At 40.1% G+C, this 21,110-nt stretch overlaps 1 protein-coding gene and 1 long non-coding RNA gene across 22 annotated transcripts in view; one reads left to right on the top strand and one right to left on the bottom strand.

The window, feature by feature from the left end:
• Positions 1–21,110, bottom strand: part of LOC123387322 — a 66,580-nt gene that overhangs the window by 23,898 nt on the left and 21,572 nt on the right. The gene's annotated exons all lie outside the window — the stretch shown is intronic.
• RHBDL2 (rhomboid like 2) overlaps positions 1–21,110 on the top strand; it is a 55,808-nt gene that overhangs the window by 25,779 nt on the left and 8,919 nt on the right. For 7 of the 15 annotated variants that reach the window (XM_045064230.1, XM_045064229.1, XM_045064233.1 and 4 more), the window contains 4 exons: positions 2,814–2,926; positions 15,163–15,263; positions 17,714–17,774; positions 20,678–20,807. In XM_045064230.1, the coding sequence (XP_044920165.1) occupies positions 2,814–2,926; positions 15,163–15,263; positions 17,714–17,774; positions 20,678–20,807 (405 nt within the window). The remainder of the gene's footprint in view (positions 1–2,813; positions 2,927–15,162; positions 15,264–17,713; positions 17,775–20,677; positions 20,808–21,110) is intronic. The other 8 variants (XM_045064238.1, XM_045064235.1, XM_045064236.1 and 5 more) reach the window with 2 other exon arrangements.

Here is a 21,110-nt window from a genome sequence, read left to right as displayed (position 1 = left end):
CAGAGGGAGAAGCAGACTCCCCGAGGAGGAAGGATCCCGATGCAGGACTCAATTCCAGGATTCTGATCATGACCTGAGCCAAAGGCAGATGCCCAACTGACTGAGCCACCCAAGAGTCCCTAGTTATAGTATCTTATATGCTAATAGTATTTTGTGACCTTGCTCGGAACCCAAGATTCACTATGCCCACCGCAGACCATGAGCAGCTTGCTGTGGCCCCCCCCCTCCAGTAGACGCTTCGCCTGGGGGTTCAGATGAGGCCAGCTTCATCTGTATGACCTACCCAGCCTTGGATCTTGAAGGATGACTGTGGTCAGTGGCTAAATAGGCATCCATGACAGGACAAAGGGCTCAGAGACTTGAAAAATAAGGACAAAATTGCTCATTGCTCAGTTTCTATGGATACTTTGTTTGCTTTTTCATTTAACATGTTCTGAGCAAATGTGGTTCCTGCACTCAAGGACTTGAAAATTATAAGGGCAAACGGTCAGGTCAGTTAAATAGTAATGGGAGGCCATATAGTATTATAGTATACAGTAGTTATTTAACTTCTTTGTGCCTCAGTTTCCACATCTATAAAATGGGGTAGCAGCACCTATTTTATAAGGTTGCTGTGATTAAATGAGGCTGTGGTTATAATGTAATTTTTGCAATGCCTGACACATAGTAAAGCCCTCAAAAAGAATTCTCAAGGCTGTGTAGGACAGGTTACATAGTGGGGTATAGGAGTTCAGAATGCTTCTGGCTGTAGGTAACAAAAAAAAAAAATCTAATGGGCCCTAAACAAATGGAGGTTAATTCTTTGTCATAGTTCCTCAATTCTTTGCTTAGTTCCTCAGTTTAACAAGGCCAAGACTCTTGGTTCTGTGCTGGCATATCTGCTTCTCCTTTGACCTTTCTCTCGTGGTTGCAAGTTGGCAGCATAGCTGGGCATTAAAAGCAGGAAGGGGAAGGGTAGACCAGGTGCTGGGGATATTCATCCCTTTCGTCAAGAAAGTAGCTCTCTTCCTAGTCTCCCACGGGTGCTGCTCTGTCCTGCATTTCAATGGCCAGACCCATGGACACAGCTGCCCCTTACTATGAGAGGCTGGCAAAGTCAACATGAGCTCTTCCAGCCTCACTAAAGGAAGCAGACAGGTGGTAAGGAGATGGATGTGGGATTAGTCACTGTAACAGAAACAGAAAGACAGAAAGATCCGAGAGGGGGTGGTTTCCCAGATGTCATGGATTCAAGCTAGACCTGGAAGGGTAGATAAAATTTGATGGAAAAAAGTCAGCATTTCTATTCTGGGTCTACGATGGGGGATCTCATCCTTATGCCTTTTCTCCTCTCACTGTATAGTCTTCTTTTTTTTTTTTAAAGATTTTATTTATTTATTTGACAGAGAGAGAAGGATCACAAGTAGGCAGAGAGGCAGGCAGAGAGAGAGGGGGAAGCAGGCTCTCTGCTCAGCCCCAGATGTGGGGCTCAGTCCCAGAACCCTGAGATTATGACCCGAGCCAAAGGCAGAGGCTCAACCCACTGAGCCACCCAGGCGCCCCTAAGCTGAAATCTCTTAAAAAAAAAAAAAAAAAAAAAAAAAAAAGTCTTGTGTTATGTAGTAACTAAACTAAGGATGACTAGAATGTGGGAATGTACCAAAGTACATTCAGAGATTCTTCAGAGATGCCTGTGGGTTTTGACAAGCAAAATATGAATTTTATTTAAAAATATTTTTACCTCTTTCAGAACTGAAATAAAAACCACCTGCACTCAAATATGTTATATGCCAAACTGTAGTACATGGGAGATACTAACTTCAGCTAGTGTAAACTTTCTTTTTCGTTCTGGGGAACTGTTTTTTCAACTTTATTATTTTTTAAGATTTTAATTATTTATTTGGCAGAATGAGAGGGAGTGCGAGTGTGCACAACAGGGGGAGCAGCAGGCAGAAGGAGAGGGAGAAGCAGGCTCCTTGCTCAGCAGCTTACCCCTGGACTTTTTAAAACAGAACTGGGGATGCGGTTTCTCTTGCCATCTCTGTTTTATAAAAAAATACCCTGGGGTGCCTGGGTGGCTCAGTCAGTTACACATCTGCCTTTGGCTCAGGTCACGATTCCAGGGTCCGGGGATTGAGCCCCGCATTGAGCTCCCTACTCAGCTAGGAGTCTGCTTCTCTCTCTCCCTCTGGCTCCTCCTCCCTGCTCATGCGCGGTCTCTGTCTCTCTCTCTTTCTGTAAGATAAATCAATAAAATCTTAAAAATAAAAGTATATCCTAAGATTGCAAGACCAGTTGTTTAAAAAACGGTTGAAATTTGGGGTGCCCAGCTGGCTCAGTAGCACATGCAACTCTTGATCTCGGGGTTGAGAGTTCCAGCCCCACGTTGGGTATGGAGCCTCCCTTAAAGAAGAAAAACAACAACAACAAAGCTATTGAAACTTAAAACTCGATACGTGTGAATTAGGATTTTCTCATTACCATGCTACGGAAACAGGATCAGATGCGGGGGGCTGACCTAACATGGCAATAGTCATCTGAGCCTAACTTCAAGTTTATGTTCCTTAAGCCATCCTTATCACTGATCGTTTGATGTTGTCAGTCACTGTTTCAAGACAGAACTTACAAAATAAATGATACTTCCAAAATGTCCTTTTATCGGTTTTACATATTGAGGCACTGTGTTGAGATTTTTATTAAAGAAAAAAAAGTCACCTAAAAAAATTAGAAAATGGAATTTGAACTAGAAACAATACACCAATGCCTGTTCATGTCCCAAAGAAACAACAGTGTGGGTTAGTCGTAATATGGGACTACTGTGTTTGTCTCTGCAGAGTTCAGCACATTGTGGGGAATCTCATTATGCAGCTTGCTTTGGGTATTCCCTTGGAAATGGTCCACAAAGGCCTGCGAGTAGGGCTGGTGTACCTGGCAGGAGTGATTGCAGGTGAGTATCCTGAGGGTAACACAGAATCAATGCCTCTGCACTCTGAGGGCACAATGCACAAGGCAAAAGTAATCATTTAAGTCAAGATTTCCTGTATTCCTAATACATGCTGGGGAACCTGATAAGCACTGGAAATCAGTTAATCAGCGGCAGCTGGCTGGCTCCGTCAGAAAAGCTTGGGACTCTTGATCTTGGGATCATGAGTTCAAGCCCCACATTGGGTGCAGAGATTACTTAAATAAAGCTAAAAAAAAAAAAAAGAGAGAGAGAAAGTACAGAAAGGAAGGAAGGAAGGAAAAGAAAGAAAGGAAAAAGGAAAGAGAAAGGAAAAAAGAAAGAAAGAAAAGTTAGAGGACCAGTCAGAAGACCATGCTACTCACGATGTTAGGATGGTGAGTTTGAGCCTGACATTGGGTGTAGAGATTACTTAAATAAATTAATAAATAAGTAAACTGAAGAAAAAAAAAAACCCATAAAAAACCCCAAAAAACCCCACAACAGTTAAAATATTTGAGAGAAGCACACAGAGATAGGTCATTGTGCCTGTCCTTGGGGATCTCAGAATCAGACTGGCTTTTGCACATTTGGAAGTTATGTATATGTTGGTGCCCAGGTGCATATATATTGGGTAGAGACTTAAAAGCCAGATCATGAAGGCCCAGCATGTCAGACTAGCGATCTTGGGAAGTCACACGAGCCAATGTGCATTTAAGAAAGACCGCTTGAAGGGAACATAGAGAAGAGCTACAGAGGCCCAGGGCTCAGAGGGAACTGGCAAAATACGCAGTGATCTCTGAAAGGGGGTGTGTCTTAAGAGGATCCACTTTGATCAGAGGAGAAAGTATGAGAATTCCCATCTATCCATTTATTTATTGGAAACATTTTTTTAAGATTATTTATTTATTTATTTGACAGAGATCACAAGCAGGCAGAGAGAGAGGGGGGGGGAAGCTCCCCGCTGAGCAGAGCCCAATTCCGGGCTCGATCCCAGGACCCAGAGATCATGACCTGAGCTGAAGGCAGAGGCTTTAACTCAACCATAAAGCACCCCTAAAGCTACAATCTTTTTCTTTTTCTTTCTAGCAGCTAGTGTACTATATTAAAATGAATATGGTCTTTTGAAGAACCTTATCCTGAATTCTACCTTTATCGTTTATTAGCTGTGTGAACATGGGAATGTTGCTGACATTTCTGAGCTTCCGTTTCTAACCTGCATAATGGGGATGAAACACCTCTCTTCTCATGAACTGCCTTCTGTTTCTTCAGACTCAAGATTTTAACATCTATTTCCTTCTCCAAGATTCAAGTTAACCATTACTTTTTCAAACTCCAAAGTCAAAGAAAGTTTCTGAGTTACATGAATATCAAAGCAATATAATTATGGTTTTAAGCAAATCCCCTGAGCCCACTTCAACTTTCTATTGGAAACATATTTTTTATTTTTTTTTAAAAGATTTTATTTATTTATTTGACAGAGAGAAATCATTTGACAGAGAGGTGATTCTGTTGTCCACAAGTAGGCAGAGCGGCAGGCAGAGAGAGAGAGAGAGAGGAGGAAGCAGGCTCCCTGCTGAGCAGAGAGCCCGATGCGGGACTCGATCCCAGGACCCCGAGATCATGACCTGAGCCGAAGGCAGCGGCTCAACCCACTGAGCCACCCAGGCGCCCGGAAACATTTTTTTTAAATTAATTTTTTTTTTACATTGCAGTTGCAAGTATTCTTTCACCAGTTACCCCCAATGGTAACAGCTTGCAAAATTGTAGTACAGTTTCCAAACCAGGACATCCACCTTGATACTGTCAAGGTGCAAAACAGAGATTCCTCACATTGTATTTTCATAGCCATCACCTCTTCTTCCCCATCCTCCACCCCTCCTTCACCCCTGACAGCCACTAATCTGTTCTCTATTTCTGTAATTCAATTCAAGCATGTTCTATAAATGGAATGATACAGTATATTGCCTTTGGGGTTGGCTGTCTTCACACAGCATCATTCTCTGGGAGACCCATGTAGGCTGCTCTATGTATCAATACTTCATTCATTTTTATTTCTGAGTAGTATTCCATGGTGTGGATGGACCACCATTTTTGTAACCCTTCACTCCCTGGAGCCTATCTGGGTTGTTTCCAGTTTGGGGCTATTACAAAAAAAGCTGTTAATAAAAAAATAAAAAAAAGCTGTTTGTGTACAGGTTTTTGTGAACAGAAGTACCAAGTTTTGTGAACAGAAGTTTTCGTTTCTCTGGGATAAATGCCCAAGCGCTCAGTTCTGAAGCTGTATGGTAGTGCCTGTTGAGTTGTTTTAAGAACCAGCCAACATGTTTTCTGGAATGGCTGCTCCATTTTACATTCCCCCCAATAGTGTAGAGGGGATTCTGTTGTCCACATCCTCACCAGCGTTCATGTTGTTGCCATTTCTTACTTCAGCTGTGCTCAGAAGCATGTGATACTAAGGCCATATCTCATCATGGCCTTAGTCCTTAATTTGCCATCCGATGGCTAATGATGCTGAACACTTGTTGATGTGCCTAACCTCTTTAGTGATATGCCTGCTCATGTCTTTTGCCCATTTCCTAATTGTATTCCTTTCCTTTTTTTTTCCCCTAATTAGGTTTTTCTAGACCATTGAGTTCCAAGAGTTCTTGACATATTCTAGATCCTAGTCCTTTATTGAATAAGTAGTTGACTGGTATATTTTTCTCAATGTGTAGTTGCCTTTGCACTGTTTTAATAGAGTCATGGAGCAAAAGTTCTTAATTTTTATGAAATCTGATTTACCATTTTTTCCTTTATGAATTGTCTTCATGGTGATGTCTAAGAACTCTTCACTGAGCTCTAGGTCCTGAAAATTTTCTCTTACACTACCCTTTATGTTACAGTTTTATGCTTTACATTGGAATATGGCCTCTGTTTTGAGTGAGGAAGCTGTGAGGTTTAGAGTGAGGTTCTTCTGGGGATTTTTGGAAATGACTTCATATTTTCACAACAATCTATTAAAAATTCTATTACCTTCATTGAATTCTTTTTACACCTTTGTCAAAAATCAGTTGGCTGTATTTGTAGGGCATTGTTTCTGAGTTCTCCTGTTTGTTTCATTGACCTATGTGGTACCCTCCACCGATACCATGTCGTCCGTACTACTGTACACACTGTAAGTCTTGAAATCAGTGAGAGTCCTCTCCTCTTTGGCTCATTTTAAAGACTCTTCATTTTTCTTGTACAAAAAGATGAGTGTCTAATTTGCTGACTTTTTTTGCCCTGTGTTAACAAAAGGTTTTCAGTAGGATGCTACTGAACAGGTGTTGTTGAAAAAGCAAATGCAAAATATGTTCCATTGATGACATAATAGCATTTTTCATACAAGGAGAAAGAACATAATTGCTTTTCCAAAAATACTTATGCTCTGAAAGGGCATTTTAAAAACTAATAATTGGAAATCGTTCTCTCATTGGGTGACTTTGCTGCTGGGAATGATGCAACAAGTCTTAGAAATTCACACTTAAAACACAGGAAACAATTTTCTCATCAGTTTCAAGAGTTCTCAGTTAAGAGTTTTAGTGGGTTTTAAACCTATTTTATAACACCTTCTGATGAGTTGCATGAACAGAGGACTGATGCTGGGAAAGGTGGCGATTAACAGGTAAATTACAACACTTTTTTTTTTCATAATTGGAGTAAGCAAAGTCAATGATATAATTCTCCCATTTGAAACTACATGTCATTTTAAAATTTTACATTTTGGCTATGAGTAAGAGGAAATTTCTATAGAAAATAACTGAATCTAGGAGTATATATTGTACTTCAGAATTATGATATTTAATGAGGATTTTCAAACAAATAATGAAGCTTATTTTTATAAATCTGCTCATTCAAAAATTTTTTTTGAAATTAAAGACTTTGTGTTTTTAGAGAAGTTTTAGGTTCACAGAGAAATGGAGAGGAAGGCACAGAGATTCCCCATAACCCCTGCCCCCACACATGCATAATCCCCTCACCCCACCCCTTTATTGACATCCCCCTACAGATGGGTATTTGTTACAACTGACGAATTCTCCACTGGCACATCATAATGACCCAAAGCCCATAAAGAAGTTCATCCTTGGCATTGTACATACTGTGGTTTGGGACAAATGTGTAATGACCTGTATCCATCATTAAGAGTATCATATGGAGTATTTTCACTGTCCCCCAAATTCTCTGTGTTCTGCCTATTCATCCCTACCCCCATTCTGACCCCAACCCCCTGGCAACCACTGATCCTTTCGCTGCCTCCACAGTTTTAGCTTTTCCAGAATGTCATATAGTTGGGATCACATAGCACATAGCCTTTTCTGATTGGCTTCTTTCACTTAGAAACATGCATTTAAATTTCTCTTTTGTCTTTTTATGGTTTGGTAAACACTTTTTGTACCAGGGGTGCCTGAGTGGCTCAGTTAAGCCGCTGTCTCTTGATTTCTGCTCAGGTCATGATACCAGGGTTGTGAGATCAAGCCCTGTGTTAGGCTCAGTGAGAATCCTCTGCTTGAGGATTCTCCCTCTCCCTTTGCTCTTCTCCCTGCTTGTGCTCTCTCTTTAAAATAAATCTTTAAAAAAACCATGTTTTTGTACCAATAATAAAGTAAAAATGATTTAAAAATATTGTGTAATCAATGTTTCATCCTTTAAAAATTCTATTTCTAGGGGCACCCGGGTGGTTTAGTAGCTTAAGCTAATCTGCCTTTGGCTCAGGTCTTGATCTTAGGGTCCTGGGATCGAGCCTTGCCTCCGGCAACCTGCTCAGCAGAACTTCTCCCTCTCCCTCTCCCTCTGCTGCTCTCCCTGCTTGTTCTGCCTCTTTTTCTGCCAAATAAATAAAATCTTTAAAAAAATCTATTTTATATTAAAAATACATATTACTATATGAAAGAAAACCAATACAATGTACCTGCCATCAAAACACTCACATTAGTAGTACTTTTATATGCAACCTACAAATAAGTTAATATACTTATATTGAAGTGGCTGGTTGTATCAGTTTCCTAGGGCTCCTCTAACAAAGAACCACAGACTGGGTAGTTGGAACAACAGAACTGTACTATCTCACAGTTAGGCTGGAAGTCGAAATCAAGGTGTCAGTAGGACCATGCTCTGTCCTCTGATCCTGTGTGAAAGAATGCTTCCTTCCTCCCTTCTCCCTAGCTTCTGGCGGTGACCATCAGTCCTTGGCATTCCTTGACTTGCAGCTGTAGCTCTTCGTGCTCTGCCTCCATTGTCACATGGAGTTCACCATTCACATGTGCCTGTCTCCTCTAATAAGGACACAGTCATATCACTCTATCCAACACGACCTCATCTTAATTAATCATATCTGCAGTAATCCTTTTCCCACACAATAGCACATTGTGAGGTGCTGGGCGTTAGAATGTGAACACATCTTTTTAGAGGGGACATAGGCCAACCTTTTGCAGGGCTTGAAATTTTTTCACTGATGAACATGTTACTAGCCTCCTAGAGCAGTGGGGCCAGAGAGCAGGAAACCTTCATGAGACAGACTTGGCAATGCTCAGTGACACAGCTCCCCAGGGGCTTCCCTCCTGCTTTTGTGGAATCTGTTTTTCCACCTTCTACTTCTGGTCCTGCACACGCCTGTTTTTCCTGCCCCTGAAAGCCTTTGTGCTGGTGAGGCCCTCAGGGCTCTAGCATCTGCATGCCCCCCCCCCCCCCCCCCCCCCCCCCCCCCCCCCCCCCCCCCGCAGCTTGATTTCGACCTGTGGAATCAGCCCTGCCCCAGTTTCAGAGGAGAGAGAGGAGAGAACGTGATTAACCTGTTCACATCGTCTGGCTATTTTTGCAATAGTTTCTTGGCAGGTGTGTGTCTTTTTGCTATTCTGGTCTTCACACTGCTGCCTGGGTCACCTTCCTCAAGCACAGATTAGATCATATTATATCCTTCCTAAAAAACTGACAACGTCCAGAAGAAAGTCAAAACATCCAAGATTGCTCATTACCTCCACTACGTGGCCCCATTGCCTTTCTTTTCTTTCCTTGGAACCATAATCTTTACTAATGTTCAAAAAAGAAATTATATATACATAAAGAATTTAAGGGGAACTTGATGTAAAATGTTTTTTTAAATAACTCGAGTTATGATGGGCATACCAATATCTGTATATATCTAATGTATATGACTTAATGAGTTTGGAGATAAGTATACATCTGTGAAATCTTCACTATAATCTATGTCATAAACATGTCCATCACTTCTAAAAGTTTCCTCTTGTCCACTGTCTTTCTTGCTTTTTTTTCTAGATTCTTTAATATGTCAAATAACTTTAGTTTCCCCATCTTTGCTCCTGGCAAAGTGTGATCCATGGATTAGTTTTATGTGTATCACTTGGGAGCTCATTAAAAATGCAGAATATTGGGCCCCAACCAGACCCACTAATCAGAATCTGCATTTGAACAAATCCAAAATTGATTTGTATGCACGTTAAAGATCGAAGTGCTGGTGTGCAGTCCTACCCAGTGTCCCCAGTGGGACTGATCATCACAGTCACGTGGAGAGTTTGTCATAGCTAAACCCATCTAGATCCCACCCAGATCTACTGACTCAGAAGCTCAGAGGATATGGCCCTCGCATCTGTTTTTGTTTTGTTTTCTGTTTGGTGAGGTATAATTGACATATAATAAGCTGCACATATTTAAAGTGTATAATATGACAATTTTGATACATGTATACAATCATGAAACAAACTATCACCACAATCAAGATAAGAAATGTATCCATCACTCCCCAGAAAGTTTCTCTGTGACCCTTGAGAATTGCTCTCTACTGCCCCTCCCTGTCCTTTCCCTGGCAACTACTGATCATTATAGATTAATTTGTATTTCTGGAATTTTATATAAGTGGGATCTTGGAGTATGTACTCTTATTTTTGTCTGGCTTCTGCCAGTCAGCATAATTATTTTGAGATTTATCCATGTTACTGTGTGTGTCGATAGTTGACTCCTTTTTATTGCCAAGTTGTATTTCATTGTGGGAATAGACAAATTGTCCATTCTCCTTGTTGATGGACATTAGGGGTTGTTTCCAGTTTGGGGTTATTGCAAATGAAGCGTTTATGAACATTTGTGTGTAAGTATTTGTGTAATCAGATGTTTTCAGTTTTCTTGGGTAAATACCTAGGAATGGAATGACCGGATCCTTTCAGAGGGATGTTTAACTTTTAAGAAACTGCCAACATTTTAAAGTAAGATTACTGAGAGCTAAGTCATATATCATACAATTCACTTATTTAAGTATTTAATTCAGTTTTTTAAAAAGATTTTTATTTTATTTATTTGACAGAGAGAAACATCACAAGTAGGCAGAGAGGCAGGCAGAGAGGGGGGCAGGAGGGGGGAAGCAGGCTCTCTGCTGAGCAGAGAGCCCGATATGGGGCTTTACCCCAGGACCCTGAGATCTTGAATTGGGCCAAAGGCAGGGCGTAACCCACTGAGCCACTCAGGCGCTCCTAATTCAGTGTTTTTTTTTTTGTTTGTTTTTGTTTTTTTTTTTTACTTAAGTCACAGGGTTATATGCCCATCATCACAATTGAATTTGACATTTTTGTCTCCCAAAGAAACCCTGTATCCCTCCCCACTCCACCCCATTCTCCCTTCCCCAGACTTAGCAACCACTAATCTACTTTCTGTCTCTTTAGATTTGCCCATTCTGGACATTTTATACAAGTGGAATCATACAATATACGGTCTTTCGTGATTGGCATTTTTCACTTAAATGTAATGTTTTCATTGTTCATCAATGTTTGTTATGTCAGTGCATCATTCCTTTTTATAGCTAGACAATGTTCCATTATGTGGCTTTACACGTTTCCTCTGCGTATTCATCAGCTGATGCACATTTAGGTTGCTTTCACTTTTTGGCTCTTATGAATAATGTTGCTATGAATATTTGTGTATAAGTTTTTGTGTTCATCTCTCGGATGTATATCTGAAAATGGGATTGTTAGGTTATATGGTACAAAATACACTTCACCCTTGAACAATGTGGGGATTAGGGGCACTGATATCCTTCACACAGTTGAAAATCCACATATAATGTGTGATTCTCCCAAAACTTAACTATTAATAGCCCACTATTGACCTAAAGCCTTCCTGATAACACAGTGGATGAACACATATTTTGTATACATTATTATGTACTGTGTTCTTACAGTAAAGTAAGCTAGAGCAAAAAATTATTAAGAAAACCAAAGGGGGCATTCTGTCTGGCTCAGTCAGAAGAGCCTGTGACTCTTGATCTCAGGGTCATGAGTTTGAGCCCCATGTTGGGTATGGAGATTACTAAAAAAATAAATAAAACTTTAAGGAAATTCACAGGGAAGATAAAATACGTTTATAGTATTATACTGTATTCAGTGGGAAAAAATATGCATAAGGGTGGCCCTGAGCAATTCAAACCCATTTGTTCAAGGGTCAACTGTGGTACCATTTTACACCTTCACCAGGAGTTCCAGCTCCTCCACATTCTCCACACTTGCTATCATCAGTCTTTAATTTTAGCCAGTCTGTTGGATATATGATGGTATCTCACTGGGTTTGTTTGTTTGTTTATTTATATTTAAAAATTTTTATTTTGGGGGCACCTTGGTGCCTCAGTTGGTTAAGCAGCTGACTCTTGATCTCAGCTCAGGTCTTGATCTCAGGATTGTGAGCTCAAGTCCCATGTTGGGACCCATGCTGGGTGTGGAGCCTACTTAAAAAATTTAAAAAATTAAAAATAAGGGCGCCTGGGTGGCTCAGTGGGTTAAGCCGCTGCCTTCAGCTCAGGTCATGATCTCGGGGTCCTGGGATCGAGTCCCGCATCGGGCTCTCTGTTCAGCAGGGAGCCTGCTTCTCTCTCTCTCTCTGCCTGCCTCTCTGTCTACTTGTGATTTCCCTCTGTCAAATAAATAAATAAAGTCTTTAAAAAAAATTAACAATAAGTATTTTAGGGGCTTCTGGGTGGCTCAGTCATTAAGCATCTGCCTTTGGCTTGGGTCACAATCAATCCCAAGGTCCTGAGATAGAGCCCGGCAATGGACTCCCTGCTCTGTGGGAAGCCTGCTTTCCCCTCTCCCACTCCCCCTGCTTATGTTCCCTCTTTCACGGTCTCTCTATCAAATAAATAAATAAAATCTTTTTAAAAAGTATTTTATTTTTGAGTAATTTCTACATTCAACACAGGGCTTGAAGTCACAACCCAGAGATTAAAGTTTTGATGAAGTATAATTTATCACTTTGTAAATTTTAGGAACCATGCTTTCAGTGTCAGCTCTTGCGTATTTGTGTGTGTGGGTCAGATTTATCTCCATATTTCATATTTTTGATATTCTGTAAATGGTACTATTTAAAAATTTTCTATTTCTGATTCTTCACTGCTATGACATGGACATTAAGTTGATTTTTTTGTACATTGATCTTCTATCCTCCAACATAATTTACTTATTATTTCAAGTAGTTAAATATTTATCTTCTATAGGAATTTAAGTAATAAGCGAAATCTTGTGGGTTTGTCCATGTTCTCACCACTTCCAGTGCCTTCCACCCCTTTGTGTAATTCCATATTCTCATCTGATATTTTTTCCTTCTTCCTGAGAATTTTCTTTAGCATTTTAAAATTAAAGATTTATTTATTTATTTGTTTTAGAGAGAGTGTAAGCAAGCAAGGGGAGGGGGCAGAGGGAGAGAGAGAATCTTGAAGAAGCCTCCCCACTAAGCATGGAGTCTGATGTGGGGCTCAATCCCAGGACATGGGATCATGACTGAGCTGAAGACAGATGCTTAACTGACTGAGGCACACAGGTGCCCTGCTGTCTTTATTTATTTTTAAAAATTTGTCAGAGAAAAAGAAAGAGAAAGATAGAGCACAAGCAGGGGGAGCAGCTGAAGTAGAGGGAGAAGCAGGCTCCCCACTGAGCAAGCAGTCCAATGCAGGACTTGATTCTAGGACCCTGGGATCATGACCTGAGCCAAAGGCAGAGGCTTAACTGACTGAGGAACCCAGGTGTCCCCAAGGTATTTATTTTTAAAAATATTCTTCTCTATGTGTTTCATTCTATGTGGATACTTTTACTGCCATGTCTTCCTGTTCACTAATCTTTTTTTCTGCACTAATGTGCCATTAAGCTCAACCAGTGTATTTTTTTTCATCTTAAGACATTGCAGTTTTCATCTAGAAATTTGAGGGTTTTCTATCTTGTGTGTCTCTACTTAATTTTTGAACAGATAGAATATAGTTGTAATAATTATTTATTGCTATTATCTGCTAAAATTTAGAGTTGTGTCAGTTCGGGGTTTAATTGATTTTTAAAATTTTACTTATTTTTTTATTATCGGTCCTATTTTCCTGTTTCTTTGCATATCTGACCATTTTTGTTTGGATGCTAGACATTTAAACTTTGGATGGTGGTTATTACTGTATTCCTATAAATATTCCTTAAATTTTTTCTGAAACACAGTTATTTGGAAGTAGTTTGAAAATTTCTGGTAAGATTTTCTAGGTGAAACTGTGTTTTTGAGTCATGTTTAGTGCTAATACCCACTGCTTGGGTAGGACCCTTCTGTTTACTTCATGCAATGCCCCATGAATTATGAAGTTTTCTGGTTTGGAAAGTTACTTGGCCTCTCTGTGCTGGGTGAGCAAAGCTACTTGCTCTCCCCTCTATTCATTTCTGGTGTTTTTTTCTTTAGCTTAGGTAATTTCCTCATGTGCTCCTCTCTGGAGTTCTGTCTGTTGCTCCTTTCTCTCTGGTGCACTGTCTTGCAACCTCTAGCTGCCTAGGACTATCTGGACTTGAAACTCTATCTCATCAACTTAAAGTTAACTGAGAGCTACCTGGGGGGAACCCTGTAATTTCTTTCAAGGCAGTAAGCTGTGCAATCAGATAGCTCACTTCATTTCTTTCTTGTCCATCAGGTTTCACTGTCCTTTGTTATCTTAGGTCCAGTATCTTGGAATCACTGTTTCATATATTTTGTCCAGTGGTTTTAGCTGTTTCAAGCAGGAGAGAAAATCTTATCCTTGTTACTCCATCATGGCTAGAAGTGGACATGTACATATGTGTTTTAAAAATAAATTACTCATATGATTAAGATGCAGCCACTTGAGCCCTAGTCAGAAGGTTGACATTTGAGGACCATCCCCTCAATCTGTTGGACTACTCACTGATATTTAGTCACCCATATACCTTTGTCTCTGTGTCTTTACTTTTCCAGTTACCTAAGTCCTGAATCCTTTCCCCTCCTTTGCTTCCCTTACAAATCTTAAAGATATTTTAGAGTTTAATCAAAATGCTGTATCCTCCTTCTCAGTGGAGCAAGGCCTCCACCTCTCTGCTGGGGGAAAAAAATAATTCCTTCCTAAGTGCTTCCATAGCAAATTCATTACATTTAAGAAATCATAGTAGTTGTTTTATTCTGCTTCTTATACTTGTTTACTCATTTGTTTATAAAATTCCTAAGGCCACTTTGTCTTTCTGGCACAAAGCAGGTATTACATTGTATCCTAAGGAATGAAGGAGAGCCTTAAAAGCAAAAAACTAAGTAGTAGAACAAAGCAGTACAGAGAGATCATCTTAGAGTTTGCAGAAGGTGGTTTTAAAGGCTTGTTTTGGTTCAGACAATCTAAGATTGGGTTGGCAAATAGATTTCCTCTTGTTTGAATCTGATTGAATACTATGTTGAGAAGGGTTTTGAGGTCACATCTTCACTTCATGAGAAAGCCAGCCATTAGATCATAAGATGTTGGAATGTCTCAGGTATTTTGATAGTTTTGGCTAAACATGTGCAATATTTTGAAACAATAGTTAGTTAAGTACATAATACATGTTAGGCAGCATTCTAAGCATGATGGACATAACTCATTCCCTTCCCCTGACAATGCACTGAGGTAAGTTCTATTAATATTCTCTTTACGTAGGGAAACTAGGGCATAGAGAGGTTAAGAAACTTGCTCAAGTCACACACCTGGTAATTTTGGCTCTAGAGTTTATGCTCTTTGTCCCTGTTATACTGTCCTCATATTGAACATTTAATTAATTTCAGAAAAATTGATGTGACATAGCTATACTTTTATAGTACAGAAGGGACAAACAAAATAAACTTGCTGCTTATTAATATGATAATGGCCCAATCTTCCCAACTTCTGCCTTAGGTTAGAAAGATTTATCTTTTCATGATTCTTATGTGCGATCCTTTGTGTTTTATTTCTTTAGGGTCCCTTGCCAGCTCCATTTTCGACCCACTCAAATATCTTGTGGGTGCTTCAGGAGGAGTCTATGCTCTGATGGGAGGCTATTTTATGAATGTTCTGGTGGTAAGAACTTTGGGAATGGAATCTACAGATTTTTTTTTTTCCTTTTAAAGAATAACTGGTATTTGGATCAGGGAATCTTCATCATATTTACTGAGCATTCATCTTCCTTTTAGGAACCAGGATTTTCCTTTCATATTTTATCTTTATTTTTTTTTCTGATCTCAAAAGTGATGAATACTAAAAAAATTTTTAAGCTGAATAATAGTCAAAATCTCAAATAGAGTATCTGTTAACAGTTTGATATACATCCTTTCAGATCTTTTTCTAGATGTATTCAAAATCCTGACAAAATTGACTACAAAAATGGACCCGCTCTTAAAGATACTGTTCTTTGTCTTAACATAGAGTTATCTTGACTCCATTTACCCATATCAGTACACAGAAATCCACTTCAGTCTCTTCAAGTGCCCCACAGCACACTGTAGAGCTGCATCCTGATTTAATCCTTCAATGAAAAAAAAGTGGGGTGACTCTACCTATTCACACTTGTAGATAGTGCTGTAAGGATGTTGTTCTCTTACATTTATCTTTTTGCACGCGCGTGTGTGTGTGTGTGTTTGTGTGTGTGTGTGTATGTTGGTAGGATAAATTCCTAGAAGTGGATTTACTGGGTCAAGGCTTTAAATTTTCATAGATAAATGCAAAATACCATTTTATATGTCAATGTCTAGTATGTAAGAATGTCAACCACTTTTTAAAAGAGACTATAGTGTTAAATCTTGGCTAGCTCTGAAACCCTTTGACCCACGATGGTATACTTATAAATAGTCTAGGAGGGGGGTTGCCTGGGTGGCTTAGTCATTAAGAGTCTGCCTTTGGCTCATGTCATGATCCCAGGCTCCTGGGATTAACCTTCTGCATAGGGCTCCCTGTTCAGTGGGAAGCCTGCCTCTCCCTCCTCCATCCCCCCTACTTGTGTTCTCTCTCTTGCTATGTCTCTTTCTGTCAAATAAATAAGTCAAATCTTTAAAAAAAAATACCCTAGGAGGAAAATAGGAAGCAATTATAAAACTATTCTAAAAATAGAAGTTATTTAGAAAAATGTTTTTCAGGCTTTGGATTGTAGCCCATTAGTGGGTTGTGAACACAGTTTAAGGAATTGTGACCAAAAATTAAACAAAAAGAGGGGCACCTGGCAGGCTAAGTAGGCAGAGCATGTGACTTTTAATCTTGGGGTCTTGAGTTCAAGCCCCATATTGGGCATGGAGCTGACTTAAACTAATAAAATTTTTTTTAAAAATTAAAAATTAAAAAAAAATTCAGTATGTATTACGTGTAAAACTGTTTGATTTATGTGTGTACTGGATTTTTATGTAAATTGTTTCTTATTATAGGTTGTGACCCCAACAGTTTAAAAATAATTGATTTAAAGTAAACATGGATATTTCAGTGTCTTTACTCTTTGGGAAGAGAATTAATAAATTGAAAGGGGAGGGAGAAGTAACTCAATAAATTAAAGTAGAGATGTCTGTCTGACTCAGTTTTTTTTTTTTTTAAGATTTAATTTATTTATTTGAGAGAGAGAGAGCATGAGCCAGGGGAGGGGGAGAGGGAGAGGAAGAAGCAGACACCTCACTGAGTAGGGAGCCCAATGGAGGGCTTGATCACAGGATCCCAAGATCATGATCTGAACTGAAGGCAGACACTTAACCGACTGAGCCACCCAGGTGCCCCTGACTCAGTAATTCTTTAGTAACACGGGAGGATACTGTAAACTGGACTGAGATTTTCTTTTTAAAAGATTTATTTATTTATTTTGGAGAGAGAGAGAGAGAACAGAGAGGGGTAGGAGAGAGAATCTTAAGCAGACTCCTCTGCTGAGCACAGAGCCCTACATGGAACTTGATCTCATGACCCCGAGATCATGCATGGCCTCAGCTGAAAGCAAGAATTGGACACTCAACTGACTGAGCCATCCAGGTGCCCCTGGACCGAGATTTTTCAAAGCTAACATGAAACTTTATTTTTTTTTTTTACCCAATATTTTAAATTTTTTTGAAATTCTTTAAAAGAATTGAGATAATATTCAAATTTTAACTAACTCCTATTTGGAAGGAAGAGGATAAAGTATTGAATGAATATTAACCAAAACACCCTTAGAAATATTTCATCAGACTTCATTTGACAGCATCTATCTATCTTATCATATCTCTACCCATGACATGTTAAGTATTGATTTCCACATTACCTATATTTTGATTTTTTTCCTGCTAATACAGTCCTGTCTAGTTAACTAGGAATTAAAAGGAATTAACTATTTCTTTTGCTCTCAAGTACACCAGCATTATACTTCCCAAATACATTTGAAAGCTGTGCTTCGAGAGCATTGCTTTATTTTGTAAATACTTGACACTCAAACTTTAAATGAAAAAGCAGGTGAAGAGAGAGTACAGTGGAGGTTTCATTTGCCAATAGATGGCTTACATTATTTTTATTTATCTCTTTGCAAGAATTTTCGAGAAATGATTCCTGCCCTCGGAATTGTCAGACTACTGATCATCATCCTTATAAGTAAGTTTGTTTGTTTGTTTTTAAAGATTTTATTTATTTATTTGACTGACAGAGATCACAGGTAGGCAGAGAGAGAGGGGGAAGCAAGCTCCCTGCTGAGCAGAGGGCCCAATGTGGGGCTCGATCCCAGGACCCTGAGATAATGACCTGAGCCGAAGGTAGAGGCTTTAACCCACTGAGCCACTGAGCCACCCAGGTGTTCCATTATAAGTCAATTTGTTTTGTGAACACTTCGCACCTGTAACTTTATCAGTTTGACTTCCAGAGGGCCTCACTTTTCCTAAATACTGGCAGGGAGTGACAAAGAATTTTGGCTCCATAACCCTAAGCAGAAAGGTCAATGGAGGAGTTTTCACACCCCTGTGGGGGGGTTTTTAGAGGTGCCTTAGTAATGAGTTTCTGCTTTTTGTTTCTTTCTGGAGTGGGGGAAGTCAAGAGGATAGAGCTTTAGGTAGTCTGTCTACTTTAACCACAACAGCTTCATTTATGTTTTATATACTGGATTTTTCTCATACATTGGACTCTGTATGTGATATTGTCTGAAACAGGAAAGCTTGAAAAACACGGACATGATCTGTTCTCTTCCTCACTTTATACATTTTCAGATGAAGGGAAAAAAATCTGATCTAGGATCTAAGCATGGAGCAGTGGCTGAGGCTTGAAGACAGGAGCGGAGGGTGAGGGAACGGAGAGGTCAAGGAACTGGGAGGATGGCCAGTGTGGCTTTTGAAATCTCCAAGAATGACAGCAGAGAATTACATGCTGAAGGAGTTTAGGAAGAATGCTCAGTCTGGAGAGGAAGCGAAACTTTAGCCGAGTCTGAACGTCATGGTAGATTTTGGGTGGTGGCAGGCCACACTGGGTAGAAGAAAAAGAGCCACGGCAGGGCTATTAACTCGTGTTTTTTGATCTGCTTCTGCAGAAGCTGGAGCCACATAGAGGGTGTGGGGAGAAGGCAGACCCTGGGGTGAGACAGTAGGGTCCCTCTTGAAGGCCATGATGGAGGCAATGCTTGATAAAACCTAAGATTTTGGCTATCCACATGGTAAGAAGAAATGGTTCTGCTAATTGGTATCAAGAGTTCAGTTATCCACATTGCTGGGAATAGGGCCAACTACCTCTGAGGAGACTAAATCCAGTTTATGGACAGTTCAGCTGTAAAAACACTGTTTCATCTTGAGAGAAGGTAAGTGACTTGTTTATATGTTACACATACTCAATGTAATATTTTTGTCCGTAAGAAACTGAAAATGTGAGGCAAAGTTGTGAGCACAGAAAGGACAGCAAATGTCTGTTGTGAGAGTCACTGTGGAGCAGAGCTGCCACCTGGGCTGTTAAGTGTCACACTGGGACCAAGGGACAAATCCTGTGACCAAAACATGTTGCCACACACACGTTTCTTGGTTTTCAGTCTGTTTCTTTTAGGGTAATTATGAATGACTTTGTAAAATGAGTCTCAAACCCTTGATGGGAAAATGGTTTTAATACTCTTCAGTGTTGGAGTAAAAACCCTTTCCTTATGCACAGGGAGTCTCCAAAAATAGTTTATGTAACATTATGTCATTCCCGAGGTAAGTAATAAAGTCACTTTATTTTTACAGAGCAGCTAAGACCTGTTAATGTTAACCTTTCCCACTCCCTGGCATGGACCATTTCTAAAAGTTCTTCGGCTTTGTGGTTTACCTATTATTGAAGAAAAGGCAAATTACAACACATGCCACATTAACAAAATACAGTATATTTTTATTTTAAACACATTTCCTTGGGAAAGTGTATAGTTTTTTTTTTTTTAACTGGTTAAACAGGTAAAATATTCTTCTTAACTGTGAAGGACAATTGGCCTGATGAACCTTCCTTCCTAAGCATTATTGTTCCATGCATCTACTGAAAAAGCAGCTGAGTTTTTGAAAGATGAAATCACATTTTCACCCTTCCAAAAAAAAAAAAATCCTTATAAAGGCAACTCTCTTAAAAATCAGTGTCAAATTTTTAGCAAGGACAATAACTTGGTTTATTGGAAAAGAAGCTTCTTTTCGGGTGGGAAGACATGTCCCAGTGTAGACACTGCAGCAGATGGAGAAGCAAACTCTCCCAGGAAGCAGGAGGAGTCGGGCAGAGAGATATAGAAAGGGCATGACAAGAGAGCAAGAGGTTGGAGGAATGGATGTGCTAAGGGTTACAAGAACTTTTTGAAAGGAGGCCTTGTTCTGTGGATGACGAGGCCAGAATAACTTTTTCCAGTAAGAACTTTCCTAGTTCTACCTCTGTTGTGTATTTATTTACACAGGACTAGGAAATCCAAATGATGGCTGCAGATACAACTCAGATGCATTTATCCAGCACGTTGTGTAACAGTCATTCACAATTAAATTAATATTGAGTACTTCCTCGACCTCAATTCCCGTCTAGTCACTTGAACATCAATCAATACAGTATTAAAAGGGAAACCAGCCACAGCACATGGCCCTGATGCTGTTTCCCCAAAGGCAAGGACTAGGTCTTTCCATCTCCGAGGACACGGAGGCTCCACTAAGTGGAGCACAGGGAGTTGAGGGATGGGTGTGGAATGTGACAGCTGCACGAGATGTTTCCAAGTATAGGCCACGTGGAAGGTGGAGTTCTTCTAGGCCAAGAAGTCCTGGAAACTCCTTTGGCATCATGGGTCTGCCTTATTTGAAGAAGGTTGAGTTCTGGCTCTTGATGTTCCATTGGAAAGTATGGACTCATCTCTTTTCTTGGCCTGTCATCAGTGCTCTGGTGTACTTAGAGGCAGTTAGTGTGGTAGGTGAGAGGGGAGCCTCCATGGTCAGACTTCTTAAGGTTCAAATCCTTGTCCCTGCCTCTGAGCTGGGTGGCCTTGGACAAGTACTTACCTCCTGTGTTTTGTTTTCCTTATGGATAAGATGCCACCGTCATTCCTCACTTGGATGGATATCATACCTGTGATCTAGCTGGTCTCCTGCTCTCGTCCTTGGTCTCTTACACTCCTTCCTGTATAGCAGCCAGAATGATCTTTCAAAAACAGACGTCGAGGTACACACCTGGGTGGCTCAGTCCGTTAAGGCAGCTGCCTTCGGCTCAGGTTGTGATCCCAGGGTCCAGGGTCCCAGGGTCCCACATCAGGCTCCTTGCTCAGTGGGGGACCCTGCTTCTCCCTCTGCCTGCTGCTCCCCCTGCTTGTCCTCTCTCTCTTTCTCTAGCAAATAAATAAAATCTTAAAGCAACAACAACCACCACCACCAAAACATAAGTTGAATCATATCACTTGTGTGCTCCAAAGCTTTCAAAGGTTTCCTACCACTTGGAGCCAAAGTCTTTACACTGGCCCATAAAGCC

This window comes from Mustela putorius, unplaced genomic scaffold (genome assembly GCF_011764305.1).
Source record: "Mustela putorius furo isolate JIRA1106 unplaced genomic scaffold, ASM1176430v1.1 tig00003853_pilon_pilon_pilon, whole genome shotgun sequence".
Classification (NCBI taxonomy): domain Eukaryota; kingdom Metazoa; phylum Chordata; class Mammalia; order Carnivora; family Mustelidae; genus Mustela; species Mustela putorius.
The sequence above is the reverse complement of the archived record's forward strand: the minus strand, read 5'-3'. Positions and strand labels throughout refer to the sequence as shown.